Source organism: Echinops telfairi, unplaced genomic scaffold (genome assembly GCF_000313985.2).
Source record: "Echinops telfairi isolate 266 unplaced genomic scaffold, ASM31398v2 ScPeMD7_7469;HRSCAF=8507_0, whole genome shotgun sequence".
NCBI lineage: Eukaryota > Metazoa > Chordata > Mammalia > Afrosoricida > Tenrecidae > Echinops > Echinops telfairi.
Genome location: NW_022111372.1, coordinates 47308869 through 47321650, shown reverse-complemented (window position 1 = coordinate 47321650; position 12782 = coordinate 47308869). Strand labels below are relative to the sequence as shown.

The 12782-nt window shown below is 40.0% G+C and overlaps 1 protein-coding gene across 5 annotated transcripts in view; it reads left to right on the top strand.

Annotated features, from left to right (window-relative positions):
* Positions 1-12782, top strand: part of MAPK9 (mitogen-activated protein kinase 9) — a 43247-nt gene that overhangs the window by 25532 nt on the left and 4933 nt on the right. For 3 of the 5 annotated variants that reach the window (XM_004696842.2, XM_045284518.1, XM_004696844.2), the window contains exons 5-9: positions 1863-2028; positions 3142-3213; positions 7162-7344; positions 9579-9703; positions 12321-12384. In XM_004696842.2, the coding sequence (XP_004696899.1) occupies positions 1863-2028; positions 3142-3213; positions 7162-7344; positions 9579-9703; positions 12321-12384 (610 nt within the window). Of the gene's footprint in view, positions 1-1862; positions 2029-2750; positions 2823-2961; positions 2992-3141; positions 3214-7161; positions 7345-9578; positions 9704-12320; positions 12385-12782 lie in introns of all 5 variants that reach the window. The other 2 variants (XM_045284519.1, XM_004696843.2) reach the window with 2 other exon arrangements.

Here is a 12782-nt window from a genome sequence, read left to right as displayed (position 1 = left end):
TTTTTCATCCTTGCTTCTAAGGAGCATTCTGACCCCACTTCTTCCAAGACAGATTGGTTTGTTCTTTAGGTAGTGTATAGTACTTTCAATATTCTTTGCCAGCACCACAATTCAAACACATTGATTCTTCCCTATTTGGTGTTCAACTTGGAAAATACCATGACTTGAGTCAGTGCACTTTAATCCTCAAACTAACATCCTTGCTCTTTAATACTCTAAAGAGGTCTTGTGCAGCAGATTTACTTAATGCAATGCATCTTTTGATCTCTTGACTTCTGTTTCCATGAGCATTGATTGTGGATCCAAGCAAGGCAAAATCCTTGACAGCTTCAGCCTTTTCTCTATTTATCATAATGCCATCTGTTGTTCCAGTTGTAAGGATTTTTGTTTTCTTTACATTGAGTTGTAATCCATATTGAAGGTTCTAATCCTGATCTTCATCAGCAAGTGCTTCATGTCCTCCTCCCTTTTAGCAGCAAGGTAGTGCCATCTGCGTACTGAAGGTTGTTAATAAGCTTCCTCCAGCCCTCCATTTGTATCTATGTGTTTGTTTTCCTGTTTGGGGTGGTTTCCAAGAATTAAATGGCATAACTGACTTTACTATGCCATCTTAAAACTGAAAGTCTCTGTACTGGCTAGATAGTGCCTGGTGGGCTCCCGAGACTTTGGCCCTTGGCCACCCCTCAGGTCTGGAACCCACCTCCGTGACTCAATTCTGGGAGTCATACACTAGGGCGATACATACTCCTTAGAGTAATCAACCATTTGAGATCAAAAGGTGGTACCTAGCCCAGGACAAAGTCCAGAAGTGTTAGGAAAGGAGAAATAGAAACAGGGGTATAGGAAAGAAGTAGAATAGCTGGGGTTGCGTTGAGGGGATTGAAATTGTTGAATAGAAAACTGATTCTCATCCAATTCACAATAAAAATATTAACAAATGATAAAACCCGGAGCAGCCTGTAAAGTTTTGTAAAGTTACTATAAAGAATAAGAGGAAAGACGCTGCGGGCGGTGGGAGGGGGAAGTTCTCAGGCTCTTTCCTTTGTGATCTCTTCAGCCCTTTCCCCTAGTTACCACTGAAGTGTGCGGCTGCCTCTTCTGCACAGGCACCATGCTGGGCAGTGGGGCACATCACAGATCTACCAGGGCCATATTTCATTAGCCTTTTCCTCTACAGATGGGAGTAAAGAGTGTTGTTCCAACAAAAGCAGGATAGTTTGACACTTTTCAGACAGCTGGAAATGTCTGAAGACGGGGCGTTTTGCTAGTAGGCGGCCCTGTGGAGGTGGTTTCCACTGTTGCCATTGTCAGAGTCAGTGTTGCCTCAACCGCCCTTGTTCTGGTGGCTGTGCTGTTATTTCTAGGCCAGGATGTACTTCCAGAATGCCTGGGTACTAAAGTGTCTACATTTCAAAATGTTTATAACTCGCCCTTCCAAGAAGAACGTATTGATGGATCCTCACCACCAAAATAATGTGTCGGGGAAGGGCTCGTTCCTCTCACCTACCAAATTACGTGCTGCTTTTCTCCCATTGCCGCCACATGCCCAACTGAAAGTGGCACTCCTGGTTGTATATGTGTATGCGAGGGTGCTTGGCACGTGTGTGCTATATTTTGTGGGGTGTGTACATGTGTAGTGTGTATGTGCAAGCACATGTATGCGCGTGTATATGTATGGGGGGGTAGAGTGCCATTTTATGTTAATAATTTGTACTTCTTTGTATCTGAAATGCCCATTTTTGCCAGAATCCTTGGTTTTAAAAAAGAAGAAACCTCACTTCATTTTGCCTCACCTGCTCTCCCAGCTCCTATGAAGAGGATCATCTAATGCATGCGTATTAATTTAAACCATTTCTTTCTAGGATTTAAAACCCAGCAACATCGTAGTAAAATCAGACTGTACCCTTAAGATCCTTGACTTTGGACTGGCCCGGACAGCTTGCACCAACTTCATGATGACTCCTTATGTGGTAACGCGGTATTATCGAGCCCCAGAAGTCATCCTGGGCATGGGGTACAAAGAGAATGGTGAGTACTGACTGAGTTGGTGGGAGCGGGTGATGTTTTTAAGAATGCCAGTGGGTACCATTAGATTTGTTCTCTTTCCTTTGAAGTAATTGAAGTATAATGTGAGAACTCTATTACATGTAAATTGTCATAGTTCGCAGCCATGAAATAGTTCACTTTGTATTTTAATTCATTAAATTAACACAATTTAAAAATTTCATTACTGTTACTATTTGAATTGACATTACTATTTGAATGCTTTATGAAAGTATAACATATGAGAGACTTTAAAAAGTTCATGGAAAAATGGGACTACAGGTTAAAGAGATGCATATGGAAAAGCACACTAGGTGCATTTTGATGTTTGATAACTTGTGCTCCAACTTTGTGAAGCAGAGCACTGCATACTTCCTATTAGTTCCCTGTGGAGGTAAGAGAAAGCCAGACCTCTGTTAACTTCTCCCCACCAAAGCAGAGGGGAAGTTCAAATACTTCTCTGCCGTTGTAGGCAGAGGCAAGGGGTAGAGCTGGGGCTCAGCAGAGAAGGATGGGGACCACAGAATTCAGGCCTACCCCTTAAGCCCCAGAATGCACTGCAACTCAGCAGTGACCACTCAAAAGAGCACTTTTACTTTTGGCAAGATGGGGACACTGAATGATTTTGGACTTTTTGGGGGAGGAGGCTTGGGGGAAAACTTGAGGGGTAGTATAAGGCTCGCTTTTAATCCCCTGATGTTTGGTAGTGGACATCTGGTCTGTCGGGTGCATCATGGCAGAAATGGTCCTCCATAAAGTCCTGTTCCCAGGAAGAGACTGTATCCTTAATAGGGAACAACCACGCATCGAGTCTGGTGGTTGGGCTGGGGGCGGGGCCAATGGGTACTACTTCCTTCTGGATGTGTTGTTTATTTGGTTAAAACTGTAAAGTACTGAACTCTTTGACATCAAAACCCAATTGCTGTAAACTGAAGGGTAAAAATAGAGGTCGCAACCATTCATATTGTGTGAAAAGTCCACCCTAGCTAGCAGTTTATTTTTCCATATTTGTGTGTTTAGTACACTGTTAGAATTCCTTTTACTCACCTTTGTTTTGTTCATGGCACTCCATAATTTTCCATTTCATTTTATTTTCAGTTGATATCTGGTCAGTGGGTTGCATCATGGGAGAACTGGTGAAAGGTTGTGTGATATTCCAAGGCACTGATCGTATCCTTCCGGGGACCTTGAGCCCCAGCCGTGCTGTCCCTAAATGCCAGAGCAGACTGAGTCTCACTTCTAAGTGAACACGCAAAGGGGAATCTTCTTGTTCTCAACTGCTTTCTAATTGCTCTCCGTTACGGTTGTTACATTTGTGGCACAAATCTAATGCTTAAACTGTACATGTTCTTTTTTCTTTGAACTACATATAATGATTTTGTTGAGGCTTAGAGTTAAGCCACTTAAATTCGATCTAGTTTTATGAAAACTACTAAGAGGGATATAAAAAGTTGTTTACTCTTTGACAAATATTGTCATATATTTAAACAAAAGCACTATTTATTTCAGTAAATTATTTTAAATAGGAAAGTAACTTTAATAGGTTCATGTGCTTGTGTTATTAATCTCTTCTGTTAATTTTAAGAATGCGTTAAATGGATTTCCCCGAAAGTAAGAACTGATGCACATTACGTAAAACTTAAATGAAAATTTTGTGAAGAGTTAAATTTTCTTGTTATTCTGCTGATTAGTAGAAATTTACCCATAGGGTTATTTTGTGGCACATTGGAAGTCTAATTCAATGTAAGACTCGAGGTTAAATTACACTGTGGTCAACCATTCATATTAATGACATAGTATAAAGGACACTATATGATATTATATTATATTGATAATTATAATAGCTTTTGTCCTTCTTTAATCATCCCTTCTTATTTAATATGTTTTACTCTGACGTGGTTCTTCACATGTACCGTTTTTTGTTTTTCCATTTATGTTCTGACTACGTAGTATTTTCATTAACCTTTGATTTCGTTTTGTTGTTAAAGCTTAAAGTAGCCTCTGTCCACTGACAGTCTAATGGTTGTTTTTAAAGGGAACTAAGCTCTGGAGTTCATATTTTGTATGTATGGAAGTTTTTAAGTATTTGGGTTTTTTTAAAATGATTTTATGAGGGTTGTTTTCTTATAAATTCCTTACAAGACAAATTGGAGTAAAAAGACTTTATTCATGTCATTTTATCTCTTTACACTTTCTACATCATAAGTTTTATAATATATGAAGTGAAATATAATATTATTTTATTGTAATACATTTTCTTATCCTTTTATCAGATCCACTGTTTAAGACTGAATAAATAGGCCTTTATTTTGCTAGTAAACTCAAAAGAGGAAAAGTTGATGTATTCTAAGGATAAATTATTTAGAATTATTTGTTTCGCATTGTTTTTCCTCAATTACATGTATTTTGTGCCTTATGTTATTTATTAAGAATCATTTTCTTCAGATATGAAAAATATAGGTATTTTTAGCACATTAGGAATTCTTACATTATGTATTAGCATATTGCAATGTCAGTAATTTAATGACTATGCATAGGTCATCTAATATTATTCTCTACAAATATAATAATAATAATAATAATTATTATTATTATTCAAGGAAAAACTTGTGCATAATTTCAGAGATTAGATTAAAATTCTTGGTGTAGAAAAATATTTTGGAAGCCAGATTATGGTTCTTAGAGATTGGCTTTAGGTTTATGGCCCGGAGCACAAAAGGAACTTCTGACCTACTGCGAGAAGTAGCAAGCTTTAGCCAGACTACTTGGGCTCTTCCACGTGGTAACTTCTTGGTTTCACGATGTGTAAAACGAGAGTCCTGGGGTCTGCCCCTGAGGGCCATGGAGCTTACTGACCGTGTGTACACACTCAGAAGGTGACCTAGGCGTGCCTGAGCTATTTTCCTTCTCATTACCTCCTTTTTAGTCTGTGAAAATGACCCTTTACTCATCAATCCAGAAGCTATTATTTGAGCTCCTGGTCTTTCTATACTCTTTATTTAGTTTAGCTTTGAAGGGAACCTCAGCTTCCCTATTGAGGGTTTCCATCTAGGACAAGAGTAGTAGTGGGGTGGCAAGTAGTGCAGATTCATTCTGCTTGTACAGTGGAGATGGAGAGGCCAAACTAGAGTGGGAGCCTGAAGGTGGTGAGAAGGAGTTGAACTCGGCATCTCTATGTCAGATAGAATATTCATAGAGCCTTCTTTGGAAAATCCAGAGTGGAGTGCCGAAACGAGATTTTTATTCCATCAATGGGATTTTAAACCTTGATACTAGTAATGAGTGCTTATGGAGAAAGAGTAGAAAGAGACCAAGGATAAAGCCCCCTGGGGTGGTAGAGGAAAAGGAACATGAAGAGGTCATTGACAGTCACTTCCAATTGTGCAGTCTGGCTACATTGTTATATTTTGACTAAATTCCCAACAACTGTCCAGAAGATTCTGACTCATAGTGATACTGTATAACAGAGTAGAATTGCTCCCTAGGTGTTTGAGACTGTACATCTTTCCTGTAGCAGACAGCCTCATCTTTCTCCTATGGAGTGGCTGGTGGGATTGAACCATCACCCTGTGGTTAGCAGCCCCATGCTTTTTCCACTGTGTCACCAGGTAAATAAGTAAGCGAAATTAAGGGATCATTCTGGTTTGGTATTTATACATCAAACAGGAGTTAAGATGACCTAGAGATTTCAAAATCTGAAAGTCATTTCCCCGAGCAGGTCTGCAGACACAGTATTTTGGAAGAACTAAGTTCCTGTGTCTGTTCCCACTATTATGTCATGGTGATGTACTTTCATTTTTCTAAGACAGACCTCAATTGATCACTTTTTAAAGTTGCTGTTTGCATGATTTTTTTCTTTTATTTTTCTGGCTTGTTTCCTCATGTGAAATTGTTTACAGTTTCAGAATCACTCACTGTTGTACACACACTGGTCAGTGCCTAAGAGCCACACTGTAAAATGGGCTGAGCTGATACCATCTCCACTTAACAATAAGGAAGCTGCGATTCCTAGGGAGATTGGCTTGCCTTTGAGTATTTGGAGGCCCAGGTGAGACTCACACCTAGGTCACATGCTTTGAAAGAAAATAGAATGCATTGCCTACGTATTACATGGATAGTTGTTGTTGATACCAAGTAAAACAGAATGAAGTCCCTGGGTGGTGCAAATGATTGAGTGCTTAACCACTAGCCAAAAAGTTGGCTGTCAAAATCTACCTAGAGGTATCTGGAAGACGGAACTGGTGATCTGCTTACAAAAAGGATCCCAATCCTGTGGAGCAGTTCTTCTCTGCACATGAGTTGAAATCTACTTGTCAGGAACAAACTACAATAACAAAACTATTCTTGTTCCAATCCCATAGGAAAAGAATGTAGTCTAATGGGAAAAGAGCAGGTACTGGGATCGGGAGAGTCCAGGGCTCTGGTTTTGCCCTTGCCCTAACCATCTTCACACCTGTCCAGTTATTCACCCTGGGACCTGGTTTCCCTGACTGTAAACATTGCAAATTGGGTAGGTGTTTCTATCCCTTTCTGCTTTAGAAAGCTGTGAGTCACAGGTAGTTTTACTATGAAAACATATTTCACTTTTGCTTACTGTGGTGTTTTTCTAATTTCATGTTTATATAATCAATACTTCTGTATTGTTGTTGGGTGCCATCAGACCCATTTCAGCTCATAACGACTCCATGTGACAATAAACTACTCCATAGGACTTCTTTAGCTATAATGTCTATGGAAATTGACTACCAGTTCTTTGCCCCTGAGATTCATAGGGGCACTTGAACTGCCAACCTTTAGGTTAGTTAACTAGTCTTTAATCACAAGATGACTTCATTTTGATCTAGAGGGGAAAGGCTGATAAACTTCAATATGTTGATTCTAATAAACTGTGATCATAGTTTATGAACTTTCAGAGTATAAGAGTTTTAAAAAATAATCTAAAGTTGTAAACCCAAGTTTTATTTGAATATTATTTCAAAATACTTCTCTTGGTCTAGTGGGGTATCCCAGTGACTTCTGGATAGGTATCAATATAATTTGAGTTTCTTTGAGTGATGCTACTGCGGGTAATGTAGACATAAGATATTTCAGTTGCATTTTCCTCAAGAGACCTCTTAGATATTGATCAATGGAATAAAGTTATTGAACAGCTAGGAACACCATCAGCAGATTTCATGAAGAAACTTCAGCCAACTGTGAGGAATTATGTGGAAAACAGACCAAAGTACCCTGGAATCAAATTTGAAGAACTCTTTCCTGATTGGATATTTCCATCGGAATCTGAACGAGATAAAATAAAAAGTAAGATATCATTTATTCCCCCCACCCCCCCTGCTGATAATCTAGGTGAAGCCTTTACTTTCGTATGTACACTCTATGTACCTGTCAGTGTTAGGAGATAAAGTAGTTGCAACTCTCAACTAACGTTATTTACTATCTAGAGATTTGATGGACATTGTGAAGAGAAAGCTGAGAGACTTAGAAATCTTGCCCTCAATAAAATAGCTTAACTTAAGCCTTTGGCCAAACTAAAAATTTTCAAATCAATCTGACTTGTGTTATATGCAACAATGAGAATAAAGATAGTTTTCAGATTCAAAGAACCCGTGATAATTCTAGCCTCCTTGAAGTCAGAAACCGTGTTTTAGTAGTTGAACAAAAAGTCCTTTTCTCCCTGTCCCACCTATCCTTTACTCAAGTGTGATTGTTTAGCTGAATGAATTCCACGTCTACCTACATTAGTGAAAACTGCCTTCAGAATAGCCCGTCTCCCCTTTACCTCTACGTGTTGTGAACTTCAAGTGTCAAATCATAAGTGAGCCTCATATTTAACTAAGCTATTGAACTTGTTTCATTCCCCCAAACAACTAGTGTCCAGGTTTTTTTCATCTATCATGCAATTTAATCACTCAGTCTTATTAAGATTTGTGCAATCAGGGCCAGGAAAGAAAATGCCCTTGGTCACAACATCCCTGCTTAGGGCAAACAGCCTTGGCCTAAGGATTAAATTTAGAATAAAGTGGATAACACACACACACACACACACACACACACACACACACAGATTTGTGCAATCAGTATCACAATCATTTTCAGAATATTTTCTTCTGGCACTTGTTGTTTGCTCCAATTTCACCCTATCCTCCCCTGTCATGCCCCTAGGTAATTATTAATTCAGTTACTGTCTCTATTGATTTATCTTGGATTTTATATACAGGAAATCATATGAAACAAAACAGGAAGCATACAAAAGCAAAACAACAACAACAATGACTAGACACAAATAGAAAAATCTCAATTAAAAAAAGCAAAAATATTAAAAACTGAAACAACTTTAAAATGGGTCAAAAGGGAGATCAAATAATAAGGTGCTATATTTTAGCCTACCCACTTATGCCATAATCTCAACTTTACAATGCTCTCTGTCTGATACGCTGTGCACATCACTAGACTATGTTCAAAGGGACAGAGGATTAATCCATGTGTGGTCCCTGCAAATATATTTTGGCCTTCCATTGTCATCCACTGTTCAGAATTTAAGCTCTGATACTGTCCCCTCCTTCAGATTTGGGTTTTATAATCCTTGGATCAGACAGGCTGATGTGCTTCTTCCATGTAGACTTAGTTGATGCCTCACTTAGATGGCCACTTGTTTTAAGACAAGACTGTAAGACCCCAGATGGTATTTTTTCTGATAGCTGGCCACCATCTGGTTTCATCACCACATTGTGCTATCACTTCTTGCTATTGTGAACTGTGGTGCGTTGAACATGGGAGAGCATACATATATTTGTATTCTGTCTCTCTTTTTGTTAGGGGAGGGGGGTCGGGGAGGTAGGAAGAGTATATGCCCAGCCAAGGTATTGCTCTGGGTCATATGGTATTTATATTCTCAGTTGTTTTACATATTGCTGTATTGCTTTCCACAATGCTTGTACATATTTACAAGCCCACCAACAGTACATAAGAGTTCCAAAATCTTCCTGCCATTTACAGCATTTGTTGTTCTCTGTTGTTGTTTTTTTAAATTGGGCTCTCATTGTGGGTATAAGATAATATCTCCTGGTTGTTTTGATTTGCATATCCCGAATGGCTAGTGATCGTGAGCATTTCCTCATGTGTTTGTCAGCCATTCAAGTGTTGTCCCTTGCGAATTGTCTATGTCATTTGCCTATCTTTTCATTGGATTATTGGTTTTGTTTTGGTTTTTTTTGAGGTGTTATAGGAGTTTATAGATTTTAGTAATTAGTCCTTTGTCCATTGTGTCATTGCTAAAGATTTGTTTCCAATCTGTTTGCTCTCATTTAGACTTTTGATGTGCATACATGTTTTATTTTTAATAGGTCCCACTCATCTATTGTGTCTTCTATTGTGTGTGCTCTGTACCTCTTGAGCCTGTCAAAAGTATTTAAAAAGTTCATTTTCTATATTGACAAATTTGACATTTATCATATTCAGTTTCGTGTTGTGTGATTTCCATTGTTTTCAAGTTAAGAACACTAGTTTATTAATATAATGTTTGTTTTTGTCCATAGCAAGCCAAGCCAGAGATTTACTGTCAAAAATGTTAGTGATTGATCCAGATAAACGAATCTCTGTAGATGAAGCATTACGTCACCCGTATATCACTGTGTGGTATGACCCTGCTGAGGCAGAAGCAGTAAGTATCTACTCTGAAAAAGTTTAGAGGTAGAACAGGAGCCCTATTGGTGTAGTGGTTATACTTTGGGCTGTGATCCACAAGGTCAGCAGTTTGAAACCACCAACCATTCCACCAGAGAAAGATAGGGCTTTCTACCCCTATAAAGAGTTATAGACCAACACAACCACTAAAGGCAAAGCAGGTGAATAAACAAATGTGAAGAAAGCTGATGGTGCCTGGCTATCAAAAGATATAGCGTCTGGGGTCTTAAAAGCTTGAAGGTAAACAAGCAGCCAATCTAGCTCAGAAGCAACAAAGCCCACATGGAACAACATATCAGCCTGTGTGATCACGAGGTGTCGAACGGATCACTGAAGACAATTGGGTGCATAAGCAAATGTGGCAAAGAAAGCTAATGGTGCCTGGCTATCAAAAAGTATAGCATCTGGGGTCTTAAAGGCTTGAAGGTAATCAAGTGGCCATCAAGCTCAGAAGCAACAAAGCCCACATGGAAGAAGCACACCAGCCTATGCAACCACGAGGTGTTGAAGGGATCAGGTATAAGGCATCATCAGAACAAAAAAATCTGACCATAATGAATGATGAGGGGAGTGCGGAGTGGAGATCCAAAGCCCATTAGTAAGCCACTGGAGATCCCCTTGCAGAGGGGTCTCCGGGAGGAGATGAGCCAGTCAGGGTGCGATGTAACAACGATGAGAAATAAAACTTTCCTCTAATTCCTAAATGTTTCCTCCCCGCTCCCACTACCATGACTCGAATTTGACCTTGCAAGTCTGGCTAGACCAGAGGAGGTACACTGGTACAGATAGGAACTGAAAATACAGGGAATCCAGGGCGGATGAGTCCTACAGGACCAGTGGTGTGAGTGGCAAAACAGGGAGGCTAGAGGGAGAGTGGGTAGGAAAGAGGGAACCAATTACAAGGAATTATATGTGACCTCCTCCCTGGAGGACAGACAACTGAAAAGTGGGTGAAGGGAGACGTCGGACAGGGCAAGATATGACAAAATACCAATTTATGAACTATCAAGGGCTCATGAGGGAGGGGGGAGCGGGGAGGGAGGGAAAAAAAATGACCTAATGTCGGGGGTTTGAGTGGAGAGAAAATGTTTTGAGAATGATGTACAAATGCACTTTACACAATTGATATGTGTATGGATTGGGATAACAGTTGTATGAGCCCCTAATAAAATGTTTAAAAAAAAAAAGTTATAGTCTCAGAAACTCACAGGGACATTTCTTTTCTGCCCTATAGGGTCACTATGAGTCAGCATCACCTCTGTGGCAGTGAATTTGGTTTGGGTTACTATATGTAGAGGCAGGGCCTGCATAAGGATAGCAAGTCCTAGATCGGAGTGGCTCCTGAGGATAAAGAGCCACTGGGTGGGCTTCGACCTGAGCCACACTGGGCCTTTTGGAGAGTACCTTAGAATGAACATGGAAATTGCCTTTCTTTTTGCAAATGCTGGTGTGTGAGACTAGTATCAACCTTTTATGAAGCACCTGTTGTGTACTTGACAACCCTGGTGGCAGAGTGGCTGCGCATTGGGCTACTAACTGCAAGGTCAGCACTTGTAAATGCCCAGCTGCTCCATGGGAGAGTGACGAGGGGTTCTACTCCTGTAGTTACAGTCTCTGGACCACGGGGACCTTTTCCCTGCGCTACAGGGCTGCTGTGAGTCAGCAGCATCTTGATGGCAGTGAGGGTGTAGCTGACATTGAGCTAGCTTTGGTTGCATCATCTGATCTAAAACGCCCAATCAGGTTCAGAGACTTGCTGGAAATCACAAGTTTATTTATCTTTCCCCAAAGGCATCTGGGCCTCCCCCACTGTCTGTGCCAGGCGAGTTCTCCTGAGTTTGGTCTCAGGTACACTGTTCCCAGGAAACACTTGTGTGAATGACCCTTAGCTACAAGGGAGATGCTAGTGTGGCTTTCTTACTTCATGTCGTTGGTGAGACATATTTTATGTCTTGGCCTACGGATTTGACCATAGTTTAAAACATTGTTTTCTATGAAAAGAATCTGATTGACAAAATCTGCCTTATAAGCAAACTTTTGGAATGGTCCATTTCTGAGTTAGGATTGGGTGGGAGGGGAGTGTAAACCTGAGCTATGCTCTTGGAAGGGACTTGGCCTCCCTGCGCTCCCGGCACAGCACCATGGCCATGGCAATGGCCACAGCAGAGCTTTAGCTGAGGCCAGTGGTGATGTCTAATTGCCCAAGGGGAAATATCTTTCCGTGTATTTTGAAGTCATATAATTATTAAGAGCAATATACTGTCCCTATTTCTTTGATCATTTTTTCATAATTGTTTTGGCGCTGTAACTGATGTAATAACATATTTACCAAAAAGGGGGGGAAATGCACTGCTAACCTCAAGGTTAGTGGTTCAAACCCACCAACTGCTCCAAGGGAGATAGATGAAGCTGTTTGCTCCCATAAAGATGTATAACCTCAGAAACCTTGTATAGGGTGGCTGAGAATCAGAATCAACTTGATAGCAATGGTTGGTTGGTTAGTGAATGAAGCTAACATCACATGATATGTAGATTAGAAGGCTTTGTTCTTTTCCTTTTTGAGCTGTTGACTTTATGTGTCTTTTCAATTTTAGCCACCACCTCAGATTTACGATGCACAATTGGAAGAAAGAGAACATGCCATAGAAGAATGGAAAGGTAAAGACTGAGATTGTTCTGATGCTGATTGATAGCATTGGTTTTAATTCCCATAAAGCAGAGGCTTTTACCTTTTTGTCAGTGGCCTTTTTAGAAGAGGGACAAGAGACCATGCAGCCCCTTTCTCCATTCTTTTCCCCTTTTGGAGGAGAAAAAAAGGGTTGAAAGATAACAGAGCTAGAGAGCCATATTTATGAATTGAGGATTATCTGCCTCAAAAGAGGAAAATAAGAGCTTTTATATGTGATTTTTCATTATGAAGTATTGCCAAACAACTCAGTAATTCTTTTTTTAAAAATTAATTTATTGGGGGCTCGTACAATTCTTATCACAGTCCATACATACATCCATTGTGTCAAGCACATATGTACATTTGTTGCCCTCATCATTCTCAAAAC